The 25118-nt window shown below is 40.9% G+C and overlaps 1 protein-coding gene across 6 annotated transcripts in view; it reads left to right on the top strand.

Moving 5' to 3' along the window:
* Positions 1–5839, top strand: part of FGFR1 (fibroblast growth factor receptor 1) — a 134883-nt gene extending 129044 nt beyond the window's left edge. For all 6 annotated transcript variants that reach the window (XM_089661321.1, XM_089661319.1, XM_089661323.1 and 3 more), the window contains 3 exons: positions 1539–1676; positions 4230–4335; positions 4435–5839. In XM_089661321.1, coding sequence (XP_089517447.1) covers positions 1539–1676; positions 4230–4335; positions 4435–4599 — 409 coding nt within the window. In that variant the 3' untranslated portion in view covers positions 4600–5839. The remainder of the gene's footprint in view (positions 1–1538; positions 1677–4229; positions 4336–4434) is intronic.
* The last annotated feature ends 19279 nt before the right edge of the window (positions 5840–25118 follow it).

Raw genomic sequence — 25118 nt, 5'->3', positions numbered from 1 at the left:
TTTTATGCATTCCAGTGCAGCAAGCCTCACTACCTCACTGTTTATTTTCATGGCATAGTCCCACATTTCTCCCTATTGGGGTAGATAATAAATTAAAATGCCCACATAGAATTCTCCGCATTGACAGAACGTGATGTAAACAATAGTTTGACAATCCACATAATGTCTAATAGAGTGAAGTGGGCCATAAGGCAAGTACAATGATTGATTTTCATACATCCAATTACAGAAATTGCATTTACAACATTTCCAAGTACCACATACCTGATGGTCCTTTTTGGGTCCTGCCTGTTCAAAATGGCTCCTAGTAATTCTGTCTCTAATGGACTGGGCTCTCTTGTAGGTAGTTTCTGGATAATCCTTAACATATTTTTTGAGGAAAGTATCATGAGAGTAGCCTCAGTCCACTCCTTGTGAAAGTCCCCAACACTTTTGGATGGCCTATTCCTGACAATCCTCTCCAGGCTGCGGTCATCCCTGCTACTTGTGCACCTTTTTCTTCCACACTTTTCCTTCCACATAACTTTCTATTAATGTACTTTGATACAGCACTTTGGGAACATCCAACTTCTTTTGCAATTACCTTCAGAGGCTTTCCCTCCTTATGGAGGGTGTCGATGGTTTTCTGCACAAATGTCAGGTCAGCAGTCTTTCACATGATTGTGATTCCTACTGAACCAGACTGAGAGACCATTTAAAGGCTCAGGAACCCTTTGCTTAATTATCTGATTAGAGTGGGACACTGCGAGCCAAGAATATTGCACCTTTTTACAATATTCTAATTTTCTGATATTGTGGATTTGGGGTTTTCATGAGCTGTAAGCCATAATCATCACAATTATGACAAATCACAGCTTGAACTATCTTGCTTTGCATGCAATAGAATGTTAGAATGTGTTCCAATAGAGCCAGTATGAAATCGCTATATACATATGCTTCCTGAGGTCTCTCTAAGGAAGCATTTGATCACAGAGAGGCCTTTAGAATGAGGTATACTGCTGTACAGAGCTTCTACATCAATCGCAGCCAATTTTGTATTAGGGGGCTCCTGTATCCCTTCCAGATGCTTAAGTAGACCCAGAGTATCTTGAATATAAGATGGTACTGTTGTAACATGAGGATGCAAATATGCATCAACCAAACGACTAACTAATTCAGTATAGGATCCAATGCCTGAACCTATTTGAAATTGTGCTATAGGTGATGTGCCATATGTCAAGGGATTGGCGATGTACTAATCTTCTATTCCCCCTTTTGTGTGTCTGGGGGTTATGTACATATTGTTTGTTTCAAACATATTTTATGTGAATATTTTATGTGAATAAACTGTGATAATTTTACATGATAGTGTGGTCTCTTACTGTGCCTTAATAATCCGCTAGCTTGGCCGTACAATTTTTGTCTGGCAATATTTTTCTTTCAGTGATGGTATGCCTCACACACCTGCTCTACTGGAGTTTTAATTTTTTGGTTTATATTACAGAGCATGTAGTTCAGTGACATTGGGTCTTCTGCACTAATGACATGGATTATTACAGGTGGTCCTTTGGGGTATTACTGTGGGAAATTTTTACACTTGGAGGCTCGCCATATCCTGGTGTCCCTATGGAAGAACTTTTTAAGTTACTAAAAGAAGGACATCGGATGGACAAGCCCACAAATTGCACCAATGAACTGTGAGTACTGAATATTTTCTGCATGTTTGCTGTCACTGTTCTGTTACTAATCCTAAGAATTAGAAAAAACTTCAGAAGTAGACGATAGGTGAGGATGGGTTCTGTTTAAAAATGTTTTCCAATCATATTGTAAAACTTCTTTAACTAGCTGCCGACCACAGATAGCCGAATGATGGCTACACTGCGGCCGGCCAGTTCTGAGTGGACGTCATATGACGTCCTCCCAGAACGCGCTCTCCTGGGGCGCGCACCCGGCGATCTCCGTGATCGCTGTGTCCTACGGACACAGCTGATCACGTGATGTGGTAAAAGGCCAATCACAGCGGCCTTTTACCACATGATCAGCGGTGTCCAATGACACGCTGATCAGAGGGAAATGCAAGTGCCGGTTCTCGGCTGCACTTTCCTCACGCTGTCAGATCGTGAGGAAAGTACTGCCGAGAACCGGCAGTTGTCAGAGCGGGGATCGGCACCGATCATCAGGGCACTGATGATCAGTGCCCTGATGATCGGTGCCCAGCAGTGCCACCCGCAAGTTCCGCCCACCTGTGCCCAGCAGTGCGCCCACTAGCTCCGCCCACCTGTGCCCAGCAGTGCACCCACCTGTGCCCAGCAGTGCACCCACCTGTGCCCAGCAGTGCACCCACCTGTGCCACTCTGCAGTGCCACCCACCTGTGCCACTCTGCAGTGCCACCCACCTGTGCCCACCAGTGCCGCCCACCAGTGCCACCCACCTGTGCCCACCCACCAGTGCTGCCCACCAGTGCAGCCCAGCAGTGCTGCCAGTCAGTGCCCAGGGGTTGTGCCAGTCAGTGCCGCCAGTCAGTGCCCAGGGGTTGTGCCAGTCAGTGCCGCCAGTCAGTGCCCAGGGGTTGTGCCAGTCAGTGCCGCCAGTCAGTGCCCAGGGGTTGTGCCAGTCAGTGCCGCCAGTCAGTGCCCAGGGGTTGTGCCAGTCAGTGCCGTCTATCAGTACCCATCATCAGTGTCACCTATCCATGACACCTCATTAGTGCTGTCTATCAGTGCCGCCTATCCGTGCCACCTCATTAGTACTGCCTATCAGTGCCCTTTAGTGCTGCCTATCAGTGCCCATCAGTGCTGCCTCATCAACGCACATCAGTGAAGGAGAAAAATTACCTGTTTGAAAAATTTTATAATAGAAACAAAGAAACTTTTTCTTTTTTTGCACTTTTTTTATTTATAGCACAAAAAGTAAAGTGCCCAGTGGCGATTAAATACCACCAAAAGAAAGCTCTATTTGTGAGAAAAAAATGATCAAAATTTCATATGGGTACAATGTTGCATGACCGCGCAATTGTCAATCAAAGTGCGGCAGCGCTGAAAGCTGAAAATTGGCCTGGTAAAGAAGGGGGTATAAGTGCCTGGTAGGCAAGTGGTTAAGGATACCTGAAAGAAATATTTGCTATTTCTTACCTAGCTTTTGAAAATACTAGTTGCTTGTTTTATTATTCCTTACTTTTTAATGTTTTGACGTTACTGGGAAATAACTGGCTGCATACATGTTAATTCTACACATTTTAATTATGTTAATTATATTTTGTAAAAGCAAAACCTATGTTTGCAATTATGACCCAAAGAATAGAAGAAATCTTTTTGTTGAGTCTGTTGCAAAATATATTACCTGCCAGTTACTGTGCTATCCCTTTCAGGTGGACAACAGTAAGCTGCTGCTTTGCAATTAGCAGCAATATTGCCAGCTTGCTGTACAATCTTTGTGTTGGCCATTCTGCCTATCATAACTGCAAAGGGCATGCATGGTTCTCATAGGCTGCCCAACCACCCAATGAAAGAGTTTGCAGACTGGCAAGACTACCGCTAATTGAAAGGAATCAGCTTAGCTGTATTAGTCTGAAACAGGAAGTGGTATTAATGGAATGATCTACAGGTAATAATCTTTGCAGCAGTTGGGCTGGGTATTGGGTGGCTGTTCCACTTCTAATATACAATTTCTTTATCTGTTTAATTCATCTCTTTTCAAGATATAAAATATTCTTTAAAACCTCCTGGAGCACTTTTGTGCTGTGTTGTGACCTTTCTTCATTCAGAAAAAGCAACACAAAATTACAGTAGGCACCTACAACACTGCATTGTGTATTAAAAAAAAAAAACCCCCAAAAAACTACAGGTTCAGTGTTTGCCATTGCTGTGTTTTGGTAGACTGTTCAAAATGAAGGGGCTGCCTTATCCCCACCATCGATTGGCATGCTTTCATTAAAGCACCACAACAGAGCTTGCAGTCTTAAGAAGAGTTAGTCTATCCAGAGCTGATGTTTTTGACACTTGTTAATGTATTAATTAGCTAATGCATCATACAGTACACCCAAAATTCACTGTTTAAATAATTGCCCCATTTTGTTATTGAACTAAATTTAATGGATTACTGTCTAATTAGGAAGCTGTTTTAACCACCATGATCCATTTATCATAGATGGTTAAAAAAACTGGCATTTTGCTCACAACAAACCAGTATTGTGTTTTATAATCTTCTAGATTTGTTGACTGTTCCTTTTTATGTTGTAATATTTCACCAGGTACATGATGATGAGAGACTGTTGGCATGCGGTGCCATGCCAGAGACCCACCTTTGTACAGCTGGTGGAAGATCTGGACCGTATAGTGGCCCTCAGTTCTAACCAGGTAAATGTCATGTTGCAAGTGGGTGCTGAGCTCAAGCACATTAATACGTAATCATACTGTATAATACATAAATAACTCTGTGCTTTCTCTTTTCCATAGGAGTACCTTGATCTGGCCATGCCAGTGAGTCAGTATTCTCCATGTTTCCCAGACACAAGAAGCTCCACGTGTTCTTCAGGGGAAGATTCTGTTTTTTCTCATGATCCGTTACCAGATGAGCCTTGTCTTCCCAAATACCCCAATGGAGGACTTAAAAAACGCTGACCATCTAATCAGAGGTTCACTCTCTGACTTTTTATAACTTTCATGCATTCCCCAAAAATGAACATTAATTCTACATTTTAGTTCCCAAGAACCATGGTACGATTCCAGATCATGTTTTCAGTCTTACCTCATACTTTGAAGGACCTCTGGGATTCTGATATTTGAAGTGGAAAAAAGACCAAGTATTGCATACCTTATAGCCTGTGTCCACACTAATATACTCTGGTGACAGTGTAGGTACAATGATGTCAACTTATAAGGAAATCTCATCCATCACACTAATCTAAGGAATGCCAACTGTCCTTAAGTGAACTGTTTGGATCTTTGAGGTCATTTAAATGCCACCTCAGGATATTGCCTCCTAGCTTATCTTTTTCAGAGACTTTGACTACAGTTCATATTGATGTTGCACTTGGCCATTTTAAGCATTCATTTGGAGCATGCCTTAACCTTAAAAAACATTTGGAGATCAAGATAATGTAGCCCATAGTTGAAGTACTCCAAATCGCGTTTGGATAAGCTCTTCCTTTCAAGATGCACCACAAATGTCTTCTGTCCACAATTAGTTGAACTGGCTGATACATGCAGAAACACTAATGAGGACATCATTATGCTTCATATTTGAATGTCTATGTCTTAACAAATTGAAGGAATGTTTTAAAGCACCTATCACAAGTGGACTATGCCTAAATCTTGAACATCGACTTTTAACTTCTGCTGGCCAGCTAACGGTACAAAGAATAGACCAGTTCACTTGCTGCTGGTTTTCTTGTTTGTCTGATCTAGGCCTGTGTCTCAACTCTTGCCTGAAATCCTGCTTGTCTTATAGTTCTTTTAATAAATCTTATAGGTCAGACAAACAGCCGGAGGGAATGTATTGGAGATATTGGTCTAGTTCACATTATTCTGAAAAATGGGAGATGTTATTTCCTTTTAACAGGTTTCAAGCTAATTGTAATATAAATATGGGTAGCAGAACCCGTTAATGCTTTCCTTGTGTATATAGCTAGAAAATGTATAAATATGAATTATATATTTACATGTCTTTTTAAGAAAAAAAAAAAGTTATGAAATATATACCAGTTTGGTAGTAAAGTGGCTGGTAGCTGTCAGTTGCTATAAACAAAAAAAATCATATATTTTGCTACATTTTCAGTTTGTATTTTTTTTTTAAATTATGTTCTAAGATTTTCTTATTTCCAGTACAAGTCCCTTAATAAAGAGAATCGGCTTCAGTTGATGTTTTTATATATGGTTTCTACTTTTTTAATTGGAAGTACATTTCCTGTGGTTTTATATTTTATTACTTTTTTCCTTTTTTGTTTTTTATTTTTGTTTTTTTTTATTATTTTAATTCAATGTATATTTTGTTCATGTGTGGGTCATTTCTCTTTTCATTGCTTGAGGTTGAAAAAATTACACAGTCCCTGCAAATAGATGATCCATTCCTCTTTCTGGCAAAGAAAGAGGCATGTGTAGAGACTTGGGTCATATGGACTCTTTTCCATGAGGCTCTATGAGAGGCTCCCCAGAAGAACAAAGCCAAGTCTCTTCCCTTCTAGACCACTTTTAGGGCTCGTTTGCACTTGTGGTTGTGAGACAGCAAACACAGTTGGCTTCGCAAGTACACATACTTTGAGTTTAACAGGGGCCATGATCACTGACGTAAGCCTTACAAAAAGGACAGCAAAAGGGCTAAAGAAACTTTCTAAAAAAAAAAAAAAAAAATACATTATGTTCTATACTGTATATACAGTATGTGAGGACTCAAACTACATTTTACAAATCTAAAACAGGGTAATCATTCTTATTTAAATAGTTATTTTACACTGCGTTCAATGAGATTTGAAATTTACAGACATAGGTAAAAACAAAATCCTAGTGTAAAGCTTTGAGTATTGAGGCTATTCTGTAAATTATATAAAATTACCTTTCCATGTCATTCTGCTCCTCTTCTGATGTTCTAAGTGTGTCAAAGAATGTAATTTGTTTGCAATAAGGGAATTCTGTACACTAAAACCATGCTTGTGTAATTTTCTCTGCTTTTCCAACAAGGTTGTGTAGACATGGAAGTCAAACGGGTTGCATCCCCTGCAATAGATTTTTTTTGTTGCTTAGATTTGCTGTCACATACATACAGTACAATGCAGTTTATTAGAACATTTCTCAGGTGATGATCCATAAGGATTTGTAGCCCTCTTACTTACAAATCAGTTTGAGGTAAGACAAACGGCAATTTTGTCTGAATCCACAATAATTTGCTGAAATATTTGCAATGTATATAATTCACAAGGGGACTTTTATTTTTTTCCAAAAGTCATCTAACGTTTTGCCTAGGTAGATAAGAAGCCTATGGGGATGATTTACTAAAACCGGAGCATGCAAAATCTTGTGTAGATCTGTATAGAAACCAATTGGTTGCCAGGATTATTGTCAAAGATTAATTGAACAAGCTCTACACTAAGATGCAAATAAAATTTTAGGCATCCCCCTGAAATACTGTAGGAACGTCATTTTTGATAAAATACTCAGCGTTAACTACCACTAAAGATAAGCAGATGCTGCAGCTTTCCTCATTAAAGAAAAAATATATGAAAGTACACTATGTGGTTATAATGGACAAAAAAACCCACCATTTTTCTCTAAAATAACATGGAACTGACCAAAATAGTTGGCATTCATCATTGTTCCATATTTTAAAATAAATCAGACTTGCTTTTTACTTAACAGAATAAATCATTAAAACAAATGAAATTGAGAAAAATGAAGTGACCCTTAACCTAATATTTTAACTGTCTGACAATCATTTCAAGCAAGCAATTTCTTTAGCTCTCAGTGAGACTTTTGTACTTGCCAAAAGATAGTTTGACCCACTTTTCTTGAACTTCTCCAGCTCTCTCAGGTTTAAAGGGTACCTTCTCCAGACTGCATGTTTCAGCTTATTCCATAGATGTTTGATTGGATTTAGACCAGGGCTCTAGAAAGCCACTTTAGAATAGTCCTATGTTTGGTTCTTTAGTAGTTCTTGGCTGCTTTCAGCAGTGTGTGTTTTGGGTCATTATCCTGTTGGGAAGACCCATGACCTGCTACTGAGAGAGGGCTTTCTGACTGGGCAGTAAATTTTGCTCCAGAATTCCTTGATATTTCATAATGCTGTGCACAGATTTAATTTGCAGAGTTTGGAGGTCAAGTCAACACCTCAAACCTGAGGGGGTGTACTTGGTCAGCAACAATGTTTAGATAGGTGGTACATGTCAAGTAAAATCCACATGAATATCAGGACCCTAGCCGAACGTTGCCCAAAGCATCACACTGCCACCAACAGCTTGTTTTCGTCCCCAGGTAAGTGACGGACATGCATCGGGCCATCCACATGATGTAAAAAAGAAAAATGTGATTCAACAGACCAGGCCATCTTCCATTGTTTTGATGCTCCACATGCCCATTGTTGGCACTTTGGGCTGTGGACATGGGTCAGCATGAGCACCCTGACCAATCTGCAGCTACACACCCCATACATAACAAACTGCGATGCCCATTTTCGCTGCTTTCAGCACATCAACTTCAGGGACAACATGTTTACTTGCTGCCTAATTTATCCCACCAACATTTCCATACCGTTGTAAAGAGAATCAATGTTTTTCACTTAACCTGTCAGTGGTCATAAAGTTATGACTGATCAGTGTAATAGATTTGTAACCTGGACTGTAGCTGATAAATGCTGTGAAATTCTTCCTTGTTTGCTTATGTATTATCCTTCTGCAGTGTGAACAGGGTTAAACTGAATATTCATTACTGCAGAAATGCAGCAGCCATCTTTAAAAGGTTCTTCAGTCCCTTGTGTGAAAAGTCATCAACTACATAAACTATAGTTGCTGACATTTAAAAAAACAGCCACTCACCCGTCAAGGGATTTAGCGCCAAGCTTATCTGAACCACTTTCTTCACTGCTCCTGGCTCCCTGGCATCTTACCTATGGGCAGCAGACTGTGACTGCTTGCAGCTTCACTGCTGGCTGCCCCCTTCGTATTTTTGAGCTGCGTTGTGCTTTGTAAATAGTCCCTTAGTCTCTTGGGATCTGTGATGTACAGAAGGAAAAGAGGGACTGTCTCAGCAGGATTGAAAGAGAGAAATCACAGTAACTCTTTTCCTGTGTGAGGTCTTGAACTGAATCAGAGCATGTCTCCGGAGACCCAGAAGAGGTCACCCTGGATCTGGTAAGAGACGAACACTGTACAGGTTAATCTGTTGTCTGCTGGGAAATGCACTTTCTTCAAGAACCCCAACTTTGCTGGCCAACAGTTTTATATTTGTCTTTCATCAATCATTGGCCAGTAGGATAAAACTGGGACTTTTATAACAAGTTAGAACTGTCTTTTTATACTGTTGCTAGATAAATACAATTCAGTTCTGTTAATTGTTAGTCAGAACACTACAGATGTTTAATTATATCTCTCATAGTAACATTATTGTCTTATTGATTGTACACTTGCTAATTCTCTCTCCTTTTAGGTTATTCTTGGCCTAATAAATTATTTGAAATGCCTCAAGGTGTGTTTGGTAAATGGTGGGTGAGCACGGTGTTTCGTCTTCAGGTGTGAAGAAAAATCATTGGCTGGGAAGGGGTTAATATCTTGGGGTAATGTAGGGGTTACCTGTGTGCCTTTCAACAGTTAATGTGTGTAGTATGTGCTGATTTTCACTACAGATTGATTTGTTTTGTTCCCTACTTTGCAGGGAAAGAAAGCATTTGCTCCCTCTGTTCAGAGCTCTGTGTTGTTTATCAACACAGGGCTGTGAACTGACAGTCGATCAGCAAGTCCCAGCTATGAATCATTGGCTGGGATCTGCTGACAAACTCCCGCTGTGTCATATCGCAGGAGGTTAGGTGGGCGGAGGCACGCGCCCAACCCCGGAAACTGCTTCTGACATACAGGTGCGTTATTGTGCCAAGCTGCCCCGCCACAGTAAATGCAGATTAACCACTTGGTATCCCATCCACAGTACTTTTGCTGTGGGTGAGTAGCATGTACAGGCACAGTGACGGGCCTGTAAGTCATTTTGGGCATGCGCCTGCTCATAAAGGGGGTAAAACCTTCCAGAGGTCAAGTGGTAAAGTTTGATTCAGTTGAAACAATCCTCAAGCAAAAGCTGTACATTGCACAGCTCAAACCAAATGTCTGATGAGGTCAGGAGGAATACACATTGGAAAAATTACAGGGCAACTGGAATTCAGAATTAGTTATTGGTAATACCTCATCTGGAATACACAGCTCAGTTTGGGCACCAGTAAATAAAAGGATTATTATTATTATTATTACTACGAGTTTATATAGCGCCAAAGGGTTTGCTCAGCGCTGTACAATAGGATATTGGGAAACCAGAGAAAGTACAGAGAAGAGCAACCAAACTGATAAGAGGCATGGAGGAGCTCAGCTATGAGGAAAGATTAGAGGAACTGAATGTATTCTCCTAAAAAGAGAAGATTAAGGGGGGATATGAGCATCATGTGTAAATACATCAGTGGTCCATATAGTGAACTTGGTGCAGATATTTTCAATTCAAGGTTATTACAGAGGACAAGGGGGAACTCTTTATGTCTGGAGGAAAAGAGATTTAAGCTCCAAATACAGAATTATTTTTTTCAGTAAGAGCTGTAAAAATGTGGAATAGACACTCAAGAGCTGGTTCTGGCCAGCACAGTGGATTGCTTTTAAAAAAAAAAAAAAAAAAAGGCCTGGATTATTTCCTAAATGCTCGGAATATAACTGAATATTATCATGTATAGGTAAAGTTGATCCAGGGAATATCCAATTGCCTCTCGGGGGATCAGGAAGGGATTTTTTTTTCCCCTGCAGGAGCAAATTGCATCATGCTTTGGTGGAGGGGGGGGGTTGCCTTCCTCTGGATCAACTGTGGGTATTAGATTGTGTATATAGGAATGTATACACTTTTTTTTTTTTTATTGGTTGAACTGGATGGACTTGTCTTTTTCCAACCAGACTAACTATGGAGCTATATATCATTTCTTATGAACCCTGCGCTGTGGTCTCCAAACTGGTGATGATACAATGTAGACAGTAACTCCAACATGACTGTAAGGCAGATGCAAAATAAAAAGACCTGGAGTGTACAAAAAGGTACATGGGGGATGGGGAGAGACTAACATAGGCCCTAGAGCCAAAGGTAATGATCATACTACCTACTTTGACAAATGTAAGATTAAGCAATATTTAATTATTTCAGGTACTTGTATAGCGCTGTCAATATATATCCCCTCTGATGATGTGCCTTAGCATGAAAGGCCTCACGAGGAACTGACAGCCTGTGACGCCTGATTTTGCCGCCCAGACCACGTGGAGGTCTGGCGGCCAGCTGTTGTTAGGTCAGTAATACATCTTCTATATTTGCTTTTATTTCTGTGCTTTTCTGGCATTTGCCAGCAATATTACTGACCTGTCTCACAAAGATTTTCATTTACCAATAAAATACTTGGCATACTACACTATGGGTACTCTCCCATTTTATGCCCCTCATTGAGGGGCCGACAGACACAGCTACGTATTCTACCCAGAGGAGGGAAGCCTGTACCTGGAAGGAACGTGTATTCTGGCTGACTCAAACCTAAGGAGGCCCTGTAAGCCCAGCAGATCGATTGATGACACTTCTTCCTGGAGGATAACGGCATCTGTGGGATTTGATATACACATGTGCATTTCCTATGCGCGGTCGGTGAGTGCGCATTTCTGCCATTTTACGGATCCATTATAAGCTGTGTTCACCACATTTACAGATCGATCGCAGGATTTTATGAACATTTATTCTTGACCGAACATTTTAGATCGAATTTTGTAGAATTTTATATCGTGTTCTATAGCGCTGCACTTATTTATTTATATCAGAGGTGGTTGTGATCATCTTCAGTGCTTCTAGCTGCTTACTTGCCATTTCATTAGTAGCGCTCACTTTGTTTTATATTATATACTGTGTGTATGTATGTGTGTGTATATATATGTATGTGTGTGTATATATATATATATGTGTGTGTGTGTATGTATATGTATATGTGTGTATATATATATATATATATATATATATATATATATATAAAATACTATACATTCACATCAGTCCTTAACCCTCAAGGGGTGTACAATCTAGGGTCACTAACCTGCATTCATACATACACATAGTAGGGCCAATTTAGACAAGATCCAATTAACCTACCAGCATGTGTTTGGAGTGTGGGAGGAAACCCACGCAGGCACAGGGAGAACATGCAAACTCCAGGCAGGTGGTGCCGTGGTTGTGATTTGAACTAACGACCCTAGAACTGCCAGGCGGAAGTGATAATCATTTAGCCACTGTGCTGCCCCAGTATGGGTGTGCTTCATGTCATAATCAACACCGATTTCTGTAGCTAAAGATAAAAAGGGCTAAGGGAGACCTTCACCCTCCCCGTACCTGTGTCTCAATTATCTGCAACTGCATTAGAGTAGTATATCCATCCTGCCCATACAGTATATCCCTATATTTTTCCAGTGTATTTTGGCAGTATTGTAGCACTACCCCCTTAGGAGCTGCTGTTGAATTTGGGTCCCCCTATAGCCCTGCACAGCCAGTCAGTTAGCATTTTCCACACAGCTTTCATCCACAGAGAAAAATCAGGCTTTGATCATTTGGTTTTGTTATTTTATTGAGGGGATTAAACTTGGATAGGGTACAGGGGTATATAGGATGCCCAAGGGAACTTAAATCTGAGGACAATTTCCTGAACTATTCACAGCTTCTTTCTCTGACACAGTCCCTGTTGGGAGTGCTAGCCAGCAGCTCCAGTTGTACTTCCCCCATACTCTAGATCAGGGGTGTCAAAGTGGCGGCCCTCCAGCTGTTGCAAAACTACAAGTTCCATAATGCATCTGCCTTTGGAAGTCATGCTTGTAACTGTCAACCTTGCAATGCCTCATGGGACTTGTAGTTTGGCAACAACTGGAGGGCCACCAGTTTGACACCTGTGCTCTAGATGAACTCCTATTCACCCAGCAATCTGAAGGTTTTCTTCCTGAGCAGGGGATCTGGTTCCTGTTCCCTTAAGTGAAGTGCACAGTCACTAGCAGAGAGTTAATTTGGTTTCCCACCAGAGTGCTCCTTCCCCTATCTGCCGAGGGGGTGAAGGTGTATTCACTCAGACCCTCTCCTGTACCCTTTGGGGAATGGTTGCTGCTACAAGGCTTATCAGCTGGACTGCTCCTTCCTTGCCACACAGGTGGTCCTCTCTTGGCTGGTCAGTGAGTCCTGATGTTTCTTCTTTTCCAGCTCCAGGCTCGCAGGCAGGCTCCATTCCAGCAGGCCTCCTGGAAACCTTCTTCCTCCAGCCTCACATCTTCCTGACTTTCACTCCTCTCGCACCACCACACTCGAACTTTTGCAGACTCTAGCACCTCTTAAGGGAGTCCAGCCCCTTGTCAAGCCTCAGATCCACTCACTGTCTCCAAGGCCCCCCTCCAAAAGCCTCAGAGCAGGTAGAAATTCCAGAGGGGTTGGCCTGCAGAGTCTCTTATCCTTGACCTTCTGGCTATTGCACCTGAGCTGCTATTCAGCTCCTGTCTAACCATTAGGATCTATCTACCTAGTGTAACTATAGGGTGCTACAGTATGAACCCAGCACTCAGCTTCCATGATACCATTCACCTCCTTCCTCCAATCCAAGATGGTGGGACAAGCAGTTTGTTTCCAAAATTTTGGGATCAGACTCTTAGCTGTGTTAAGTAAATGAGGGGTAACCCTGTTCTTATATGACTTAAAAATGGTGAGTGTCCATGGAAAAGATAGAAAGATAGTGGAGGGGTGTAATCTTCATTGGTTTAAGGGTGGTCTTCTGTATCAAAGGGGAGAAAGAATCCCAGGAGCTCTTGATGTTAGGGCATGGCCATCATATATGCAAAAAGTTCCCTTTTAATTACTTCCTCTTCAACGCCTTCCTGTGAGGTTTTTACTTCTATCTGGAGCGCTGTTAGAAAGATTTTCCCCTTACTTCCTGTTCTTCTGATAACCGTTTTACCAAACAGGAAGTGATGGAAAATCTCGAACAGGAACAGAGCAATAAAAATCTGAGGGCTGCTAACCTTCCCTTACTCTTCCTAATAAAGATTTGTGTTGTTTTTTTGTTTTTTTTTAATATTACTGTCTGTATTCTTGCTGGTGATTTTGCCTCGCTCTCTTTTAAAACATTGTCAACATGAGTGAACGTGAGAGGAGCTCTCTCTGACAGAGCCTTAGATAGCAAGCAAAACTGACAGGGGTTCTAATCCTTTCCTACTCTATCCAAATCTTAAGTCCTCATGCACACTGGACATTTTTACAGCTGCTGTTTTTGGCTTTTCACACAATTTTTTTCTACAGCTAGTAAACCCAACAGCATGTGTCCATGCACACATAGACTGTAATCAGCGGTTTTTGGCGGGGACGTTTTTTGGCTGGAAAAAAAACCCAGGACTAGTAGGTTTCTAGAGAAGTTTTTTAGCTGTAAAAACGCTCTAACGCTGGAAAACACGGTAAAATGTGGTAAACCGCTGCAAACCGGCGTTTTTGGATGTTTTTTTGACCAAAAAAAATGTTTGGGTTTTTTTTGGTAAAAAAAAAAACACTAAAAAACGCAAATGTGGAAAAACACGGGTAAACGCTAATGCAAAAACACAAAAAAAAGCTGAAAAACTCATGTTTTTAACGAGACTTTACACAGCTAACGTTACCAGAGTTATCAAAACGTCACGTGTGCATGAGGACTTAAGGATAAGTTCACATTTGGAACATTGTATATGTTCCACCTGTTCTTAGGTTGGAAATATGTTACATGTTCAAGCATATACAGCCTCTCCCCTCCAATCCCAATCCCTGTGACAGGGGGCAAGGGATCCTCTTCCTGCACCCACTGTCACAATTTTTAAAACAGCGTGGCCAAGAGGACTCCACCCACAGGGCCACATCATTTATTCACAGATTCCTGTGAATGGCAGATTACAAGTACCAGCAGCCATTGTAGTTTGTAGTTCTCAACAAACTACGATGGTGTTGGTGAATGCTCTCGTAGTCCATTGATCTTTCTGCCCTCAAGTAACTGCCTGCCTGTATGAGGTATGGGTAGACAGCTATGCTGAGAGACTGCAGGAGCCTGAGATTGCAGGATCTTGGGTGCAATGCTCTGCAGGCTTCTTAGAAAAAATTCATGAATGCACATTTTTTACCTGCAAAAAATGTGCACGTATTTTTTTATTTTCATATGGTGAACTTAGGCCTGGTTTACTCCAATGTGATTTTAGTGCATTTTGAATTTTTCAGAAATTCACTAAAGTCCATTTAACATGGTTTCCTAAGGGACACAATCACATCTATGTATTTTTTAGCCACTGTATTTTTGGAAAGGGCCAGGGACTTTTTTAAGCACAACACCGTGCATTTTTGGTTCAAAAGACTACAGTGGACACACGGCAAAAATGCATGTAGTGTGTTTTGCGTTTTGTTTTGTTTTTTTTTGCCAGTAGGAAACACACTTATCCAAAGTCCCATCCAAGTCACACTCATCCAAAGTTGCATCAAAGTTGCACCAAAGTCACATGAAAGTTATATCAAAGTCAATACTTTCCTATTGGCAAAAAAAATGCAAAACGCATAAAAAGGCATCAGAAGTGCAAAACACACCAGAAAAATACATCAGTCACAACATTCAGAGGTGTGAACCTAGCCTATGCCTTTAAAACATAAAGTATTTGCTGGACATACACTTTAGGGTCAATGACTCTTGTCCCAACTGACACTGCCGGATGCCATGCATATCTCTACAAAAGGGTAGGGGTGGGTATAAAACATTTGCTATGAAGCCCCTTGTAGTGTAGTTATGTCTACTCCTAATGGACCACAATCAGATCACTCATCTTCTCTGATCACATCTCATGGTCAGATCTCACTGCTTTCTCTCGTCTGATTGGTAAGTATTGCATGCCAGTGTGCCATGAATCAGTCAGAAGTCTCTCAATAAGAGGTAAAGTTTATCCATGTGAGATATAAGAGGCCATGTTTGAGACACTCAAAAATGTATAAATAAGATGCACGCTGCTCATTTTGATTTATAAAGCAGATAAAATCTGCAGTGTGTATGTTTCATTTTTATTACCACCATCTGTCTCAATCCCTTATTATTACCTGGTGGCAAGGCTTCCGAGGCTCATTAACCAGATGAGAGATGCTGACATGTATGCTATGAAATAGAAACACCAGTTATGAACAAAGTCCTGCATCTGAGAAAGAACTATTCATTTATTTCACTTTTTCTATAGAGAACAGAACAAATAGGGGTAAATGCTTGAGCAATATGCAGTCACATTTTATTCAACGTGACTCTGTTGATTACAAAAAAAATGTTCTAACGTTACCTGCAAAAGAAGAGTTTTACTACTTACCTCTCCCACCGGAGGCAAGAATCTCTCTCTTCAAGAAGTCTTCAGAAGAATCTTCAGCATCCAACACTTTTGAATGTGTCAGATGCCCCCCCATAGAATGCTTCAGTTCCTTTGGCTGGCCCCTACATTGCCATTGTGTCCTATAGTGATGTAGACGCAAGCCGGGTGGAACCACAGCACATAGTGAGGGATGATGCTGAAAAGTCTGTTGGAGACCATAGCACTTGAAGGCACTACATTGATTCGCTGCCCCACCAAGGAAGTGATACAATCTTCTAATCTTCTCTCGTAGGCAACTTTGTAGAATTTTGTTAAGCAACAGAGCATTATCGCAAATGCTCGACTGCAGTTGTTGCCGCCAAGGCTGGCACAACCAGTTATTAGATTTAGGGGGCAATTACTTTTTCAGATAGGGCCAGGCAGGTTTGGACAGCATTTTTCCCCTAATAAATGAAATCATCATTTAAAAACTGCATTTTGCATTTACCTGGGTTATCTTTGTGAAATATTAAAATTAGTTTGATGATCTGAATCATTTAAGTGTGCAAAAAAAAAAAAAAATCAGGAAGGGGCAAATACTTTTTCACAGCACTGTATCTCCAATCACTAGAGCATCTCCTTAGGGCAAGGTCATGAGGTTTAAACTTTGCCCTTAGAGCCAGGTTGTTGGGTGCCCATTATTTGTGATTCTGATGTTTTCTCAAAGTTCTGTTTTTGCACCGTTTTGCAATTGTTTATTGGTATTGTTGTTTTCTTTTACTGCTGAACATGTCACCCAAATAAACAAACCTTTGAGCTTTGGTAAGTCAGAAAGTGCGGTGCTGCCTAGTCAGTCGTGAACACCAGGAAGAGGGAAAACTAAACATAAGTGGTGCCTACAGGGGTGCTACAACAAAAATAGCCAGCAGGGGTTTAACTAAAAAACTGCATTTTTTTCTGCTATATTTACCTCTTGTCCACTGCTGCACCCTGCTCCAGTCATCCAGTGTTGGTCCTCTTTCAGGATGAATTAATCAACCAACTTGCCCAGGGCACCATGGATCCACTCACTGGGGGCACATTATCAGGCCATCTTGGATTCACTAGAAAATGCTGCAGAGAAACGCATTATACAATGCTGCTCTCTCCAGCAATCAGGACCCACCTACCTCCAGAAGAGGAAGAAGACCCATGATGACATTAAGATACCTAAAAAAGAGATATGGGAGGAAGCTGATGTTGGCCTTTAAAGCTGATTTCCATGCCAATATAATAACAATAATAATACTGTTTATTCCATTTCTAGGTTAATTAAAAATCATGTAGAAAACTAAGTTAGGGACCTTGTTATCCCTCTCTTGTAATCCTCTGCACTTTAGCACTCACACTGGGTGAGGGAGAAGCAGACCTGTTAAGCAATCAGGCTCAGGTAAATTGCACAATGCCGTGCATTCAATACTTCCTGAGAGGAGAGAGCATGATTATCATATTTGTGTAAAGCTGCTCCTTCATTATTCAATCACAGCCTGGGGAAGGTTCTGGACCCAGCTTTACTGCCCAACTGCAATGTAGACTGAAGAGAGATCTCAGAAGGCACAGCAGTAGGTGGTTCTGTAAGGCAGGTGGGCCTGAATTACAAAATTGGTTAAATAGAGTTACAAATCATTCCAACTTTAAGTCAAGGTGTGCTAAAATGTTTGATGTAATGTTAATCAGGCTTTTGGCTGGCTTTAGCAAATTGTGGTCAGTGTTGAGAGTTTCTACAACATCCGAAAAAATCTGAACTAAAACCATTTGTTACACTTCACTAACTGTGCCATTAGATATAATGCCTAATTAACTGAAGTCTCATTGTTAAGGAGAAGTGACTTTCGGAGTTTGCTGAAATTTGGGCAATATTTCTAAGTTTAATGCAAACTTGGTTTTGAATGGCTTTTGTGCATTTGGGAATCTGAGACTGCTTCAATGCCCAAACGCCACTAATCCGAATAGTATCAACATACCCATGTCACTCAAACTAACCGGGGTCTCAACCCTAGGGCCACTGCACAAACTTTTATAAAGCTAATTTCCCCCTGCAGTGCCACATGAAGGAATCAGAGGCTAACTTCAACTACATTTTAGCAAAGGCAAAAAGCACACATTATTCTTATTCAATATCTATTTTTGAGTCTTGATTTTCAATCTGATAACAATTTTATATAGAAAAACAAAATCTGTTTGTCATTATATTTTGAAATGCGCACACAGTTTTAACCAATGCTAATTTACACTGTCGTGTTGCACGAAACTAAAATACATTTCAAACCTCTTTAAAAACAATGCCTGTTTCCATCTCAGTGCTGGAGTGCAGTGCATTTAGAACAATGCAACATTTTCATTTTTTCTGTGTTTTAAATGTGTTGGGAGATCTTTAAAAGTCAATGGAAACAGGCATTAACAAGCCTTGGTCAATGGCTGTGAACCCTATTCACTCCAAATTCTACATTTAAAAATGCACATCAATGCTTGTCAAAACACGTCAACATACAAAGGAAAAGTATGTTGAGCCATGACAATGCATCTGCCTAATGTAAAAAAAAACAAACAGATCTAAATGGGCCCTAAAATACAAGCTCAGCATTTTCAGAGCTGCTAGAAAAAGTGATAAAACCTCTTTGCAAAATACAGTAGTTGACATGTCCCACACAAAGCTTTCTTTATAAACGGGTTAGTAACAATACTCCTGTCATCGTCTTTATCCAGCATGTCTGTGACTTATGTTTACATACTATGGTGTTTAGATAATCTGGGTCTTAGTTGCACACCTGGCTGATCATCAATGAATGCATTACCATCCAATCATACAGGAGCTTTACAGATAATTGGGCTATAACTGAAATTTAGAAAATGGGAACTGTGGAGTTTGATGCTAAAGATTTGAGGAAATAAATTTCTCCACAAATGTGATTAATTAAGAGGCATTTTCTCCTAGTCACTTGGAATCTCACAAAAATACACTCCTGCAAGGGAATTTCAGGCACCTAGATTTCCCAGGAAGAAGTGGTGAGGTTTTTTTGACATCACCTTAGCCTCCTGGAAGCATCAGAAGCTGGGACCGAGGTAAGTATATGTCTATCATTTTGTCAACACTTTATATATGGAAGGTTCACTTTAAAGCTGGACTCCAGGCATAAGAACTTTCACTGTAATATATACCTCCATATCTACAAAGAATATATATTTACTATGTGTGCACCAAATGCCATCGAAGACCCAGGTATTACCTTGTAAGGCTTCATGTACACGTGCATCTGCTAAACTTGAGTTTAGGAGCTTTTGCCATTTTTTTGCCAAAGCTCCTAAACTCAATTCCATAAAAACCTATGTGTCCATGTACACATAGGCTTTTAGGAGCTTCCGTGTTTAAGTGAGGGTAAACCTCCCTCTCCTGAATGTGGAAGAATCGCGTTCAGGATCAGAACGTTTTGACTGCTGATTGTGGGAAAACGCAAAACGCAGCAAAACCGCTGCAAAATCACATTACCGCGGTTACTGCAGTAACATCAGCACTTTGCCGTACATAGCCTGTGCTAATAGCAGAGCGGTGGGAGAAGATAAACAGGTTCCACCAACTATAGGCTTGTAGGCAGGTGCCTAAAACGTTACTTGTGATCTTCACTCATAGGGTTGATGGGGTGCTGTGGTGTGTCTACTGTTTTGGCCTGTGGTGCTTTCTGTGGGGAGTTATACATTATATAAGCGATAGGGGACGAGTCCAGTATGGTTGTAGGTCATGTGAGTTGGAAGGACCATACACAAGCAGATGTGGTGTTGCACCTAAAGTGGGGTTACCCCTTGGCAGGACCTAGAAACAGGACTGTATAGTTGAAGCCATATCACTATTAGATGGAAACTACCACAAGCTAAAGGTATAAACATGACAGTAAAGTCCAGCACAGCAGCAGCTACACATGTATGAGAAAGGAGAGAAGGAGCTGCCATGTTTGCTAACTTGTTGCTGTGCCTATGTAACTATTGGAGAACTATAATGTGGAGTTGCTAAGGAACTCTTATGCCTTTTATTCAAGTAAAAAGAGTTCTAATTTAGTAACAAGGACTGGTCTGATTTACTATGAGGAGAGAGTGGGAGTATGCTCCTACAATGAATGGAAATGGGTAATGAAGTAAACCTTCATGATGGAGAGTAAGAAGTAAAGGGAAGAAGGAGCAGCTAGCTCTGGAGAGGAAGCAGTGGTGACTGGTGATGAGGTTCTGTTACAGGGGTGGGTTGGTGGCTGTATGGTCTACCCTTCTAAGCAGCAGAATTCCTCTGTTAGGGCTCACTACATAACAGAACCCTTCTAGGGACTGAGCTTGGACCACGAGTGTGGAAGGCCTTGCGAAGTATACCGTAGCTTCCCTTCATGCCTTTGGGCTGAAGTAAGTAGATATCATGTAATGTGTGTAAACAGCTGGTTGAGGAAAATCAATGTTCCTCACTATTTCCCTAAAAATGTCTCTGTAGTCAGTGCCAAGACAGGTGCCAATGGCAAGTTGTGGGGTAAGTGGATGGTGGTAACGTCCTCCATGTTTTCCAGTTAACTAATTGGGGGGGGAAAGTCTAAGTTACAGACACGTGGGGTATCTTTACTCTGTGCCAATTTCACCAGTGCTTTGGAATAAGGCTGAGGTTGCCATCAGGGAATACTCAACCTTAATGCGGGCCTCTATTTTTAGAGATAAACAAACACACGTACATTTACACAACAACTGTCCTTCAGTTAAAACTCAGGTCCCTGTTTAAATGTACATCTTCCCACTGTAGCTTGCAATGAGCAGGCCATGCCAAGTACTGTCCACAGTCACCTGTGCACCGTTTTCCACTACCGGTCCTAGTAACAGCATGGAACCCTTCTGCATGGTTCCAACCATGCACTTGACTTACTCTTGGGCTGCTGTACCGTTGTACAGGATGGAGACCTCTGCAAAGCAGTTCCATTCTGGTTGGTATGGGAGACAGAATGCGGCGTAGGGAGTGCTGACAACATCTCCTTCGCAGCTAGAGGCAATTCTACCTATAACAGGTACATGTTTACAACAGGCTGCTTGCTAACTGTATCTTGCTTTGTTTATCGTAACCACTCACATTACTTGCATTAAAATGACTCTGCCAAATGTCCTAATCCCTACTGCTTACCAGGCTATGTGCTGCCCTGGTGTACCTGCAAAGGTAGATTCCAAGTCATTACAGAGTGTATCAAAGGCATACTCCAGGAGCTGGTGTCTGTGGGGAGAACCCCAAGTTCTAATGTCTTCACATTTGGGTGGCAGATGATGGCATCCTTGTACCTCTCCCAGGTGCAGTTCTCTTCAGGGAACCAGGGAGATGGGCAAGAACGTGGAACAGAAGCAAGGCTAGACAAGGGCAACAGCAATGGCAATGGCTCTCTGGACTCAGACAGTTGTTAACTTTTATATGCACAGGTGCAGTGGGTTGGACCCAAAGATCCCTCCAAAAGCCAAAGAACCGGCAAAGGCTATAACCAGTGCTTTGGGGCAGCAAGCACCTATCTAGCTAATTTCAACCAGCTTACAAAGTGAAAAGATGTGGGGCCTGGTGAAATAATTTGGCCTTTGGCCATGAGGGGCACTAACTCACACATAAGAAATATAATCATGTTAATACTTGACAACAGTAATCTAATAAGGTACAATGCGGTTGCCCTATGCAGAAAACTATAGGAGGGGGCAGAGACAAGACCAGTCACCATGCACATGGAGAGAGAGCAGCAGTGACCAGTCTTTATTACATGAAGTTCCTGCACAGAGGGAAAGTTTTACACTGCATTACTGCTCAAATCTAAAAGAAATACACACAGCATACCAAGATTCAAGTTAAAATACACATGACTCATATATTTAGACACTATTTGCTTATTCCTTAAGTTCAGCTTTTAAATATGTGCTCACTAAAAGTTTTCTACACTGTATGTTTGCAGAAAAGCATCATATCCTAACAATTGTAAAGGTCTGCATCATATCCTAACAATTGTAAAGGTCTCAACTCTTTCTGGGGGAAGGTTTAAATTCAAAACCTTATTTATATATTATCCCCCCTTCATTATGTACAGCTAAAGTTTTCTGCAGAAACTTTTTTTGGAATACAGAACTGCATAGTGCTCATTTTTAGAGGCTGGAAATGAGAAGTAACATTTTGCAGCAAATAGAAAATGTGAGTAATCTGTTTATAAATAGGCAGAATGTGTTTTTCCGCAGCCATGCAGAAAATAAGTTTTACCTGCCATTTGGCATTAAGACGGTTGATCAGGTAGAGGATATAAGATGAGGTGTGCATTTTCCATGAGATAACCCACTGTAATGACTCATTGAGTTTTCTATGGAGTTCTCGGGAAATGGTGGAGACACACTTGTTTTGCCCTGTCTAATTAAAGCTGTGGGCAGACGGCAGAACATAAATAATCAGCCTGCGCAAAGGCTGAGAACAGAAAAAATGTGTTTTGCATTGATCGTTCATAATGAAACAACTTTGAAAATGATCCATTAGAAGTCAGTCTGTATTGTCACATCGAACTGTATAGTGAATATATTATAGTCATTTATTAATGCAGTTCTGAAATATATGGAGGAGTAGAAAGGATCCTGATAAATAAATCAGGGTCTGCAGGCTAAAACTGGGATTTGAAGCAGCAAGAGGAACGTAAATGTATCCACAGACATGAGATGACGCTTACCCAGTCAAACTGATTCCGGTGCAATAGGCAATGAATAATTTATGATTATTCAGCCGATATTCATTGTTTCCAATGTGATAAAGCAAGTTTTATGGGGTCTGCCTTCTCTGCTCTATGAATATAATATAGAAGACTTAGGCCTCATTCAGATGAGCATAGACATTGGTGCTGCGTGCATGCTGCTTGTGTTATTGTGGCTGCATCCATCTTGCAAAAATAAACTTGGTTTTACTTGCAGAAAGGTTGTCAATGCTGTTAGAGATTCTGTATATAGCCCCACAGAACAAACAGTGCACAGTCCACATGTGTTTTCCTGCTGTTTCTCTGCTAACAGGAGAAAGAAACTTTTTTCAGGAAGAAGATATAGAGTATAATCATAGATACAGCTACAAATTTATAAACACTGCCATCTACTGTAGTTGTTGCACAAAATACATGAACACTGTATTCCAACACCTCCACTCAACAACTACTCCTTATTAGTCCCATTTCAGGACTCAGTTATAGAAATCAGTAGCTCAGAAAGTGTCCATGATTGCAGTTCACTAAGAGATGTCATCTCTTCATCAGCAGCTCTAATCCACTTTTGTTTCTCATGGGTTGGAAGTCTTTGCATCTCACTCCGTGAGTCTGGCTTTGGTTTTATTGCTACGTGAGCAACATAGGACAGACGTTTGTCTGGGATGGCTTTATTGCTTCTGGTGGATTTCCTGATTGAAGCCTCTTGTGTCCTGGTTTCTTCTTTTATAATACTTGGATTGTCTGCATTCATTTCTATTTCTCTGTCACTATGTTGCCTATCTTCATGTCAGGGGCGGACTGACCATTTGGGAACTCGGGCACTGCCCAAGGGCCCGGGGTCATAAGGGGGCCCCATGAGATGCCCCTGGTACCTTTCATAGGCTTTTTTGGATGTGGTTTGAGTGTGGGCAAGGACACAGGGGCCCCATGATCCCCTATTCCCCGGGGGCTCCATGAGTTGTCAGTCCACCCCTGCTTCATGTAACACTGATGTAGAATTTCCCTCAGTTTGAAGCAATTGTGTTAGTTCATGAACTTTTGAACAAACTGAAGTTTACACATCTACTGATGGTTACCTTGTTTGTGTCTCAGTGTAGAATTCTGTATCCATTTTGACACCGACAGTACCCCACAAGTACAACTCCCTTTGCGCAAGCATCCCATTTTGTACATTTTTCTTTTGGGATGTGCACATATGCTTTACTTCCAACATTTTTTTAGATGCTTCAAATTTGGGGCTTTTCCACTCCACAGTTCATATGGAGTTTTCTCAGTTGAATTTCCTGGTGGTCAATTTTGGAGATAGCATGGGGTCAAAATTGCCTCCTCCCAGTATGTGGTTGGCATTTCAGAATCAAACAGCATGGTTCTTCCACACTCACACAGAGTACGGTTCATTCTTTTTGCAACCCTGTTTTGCTATGCCATGCTTTCTGAGAATCTGTGTGTTATCACCTGTATATTCGGTTCCATTGTCTGTGCGCAATACACTCAGCATTTTGCCAACTTTGTTGCTTACTTGAGCCAAATACTGTTCAAGTTTCTCTGGTACTTCACTCTTGTTGTGTAACAGATATAGCATAGTATAATTAGAGCAATCATCTTTAAAAATGAGAAAATACCTCTTTTTTACCCCTTTTTTCCAGCAGTAAATTTTTCAATTATACTGCAAAGATCTCAATGAATTAAGTCCAGAGGTTTTTTTAGCTCTTCTGTTACTCTTCTTTGGAAAGGATTTTCTTGTCATCTTTCCTTTTATACAGCTGATGCATTTCATTGTTTGATCACATGGACTCATTTTTATTCCACTTGCATATTCATTCTCAGTTAATATCTTTATTATGTCAGTACTTCTGTGACCAAGTTGTCTGTGCCATGTGTGAATGCAGTTTAAATGTTTTTCCACCTCGGCAGTATTACCCACTTCATTGCAGTTTAGCAGATACAGTTCATTTGTAATTTTAGCCTTTGCAAGTAAGATATCCCCTTTTGTGATTGCACACCTTGGAAGGTCACTTCATTGACTTGTTTTTTGAGCTTCTTCACTGACAAAAGATCAGTTTCAAGAGCAGGGACATACAGGACATTTTTCACAGGTATCTTTCTGGTGACACTCTGGGAAATAGGATAGTAAAGAAAATTGTATCCTATTCCTTTTAATTCCATTATTTGTCCATTCGCTGTGCTGATTATTCTGCTTTACTCTGGTCAAGGTGAATAAAGACATTTTTGGCATTTGTCATGTGACTCATAGCTCCTGTAACAACACACCATGCCTACAAAAATGAGGTTCAACTTTTGGATTGAAAAACCTATTCATTATTTGAAG

Source organism: Staurois parvus, unplaced genomic scaffold (genome assembly GCF_062004578.1).
Source record: "Staurois parvus isolate SC_StPar_1 unplaced genomic scaffold, SC_StPar_1.0 ptg001328l, whole genome shotgun sequence".
NCBI classification, from domain to species: Eukaryota; Metazoa; Chordata; class Amphibia; order Anura; family Ranidae; genus Staurois; species Staurois parvus.
Note: the sequence above shows the minus strand (reverse complement) of the source record. Positions and strands in the feature narration are given on the sequence as shown.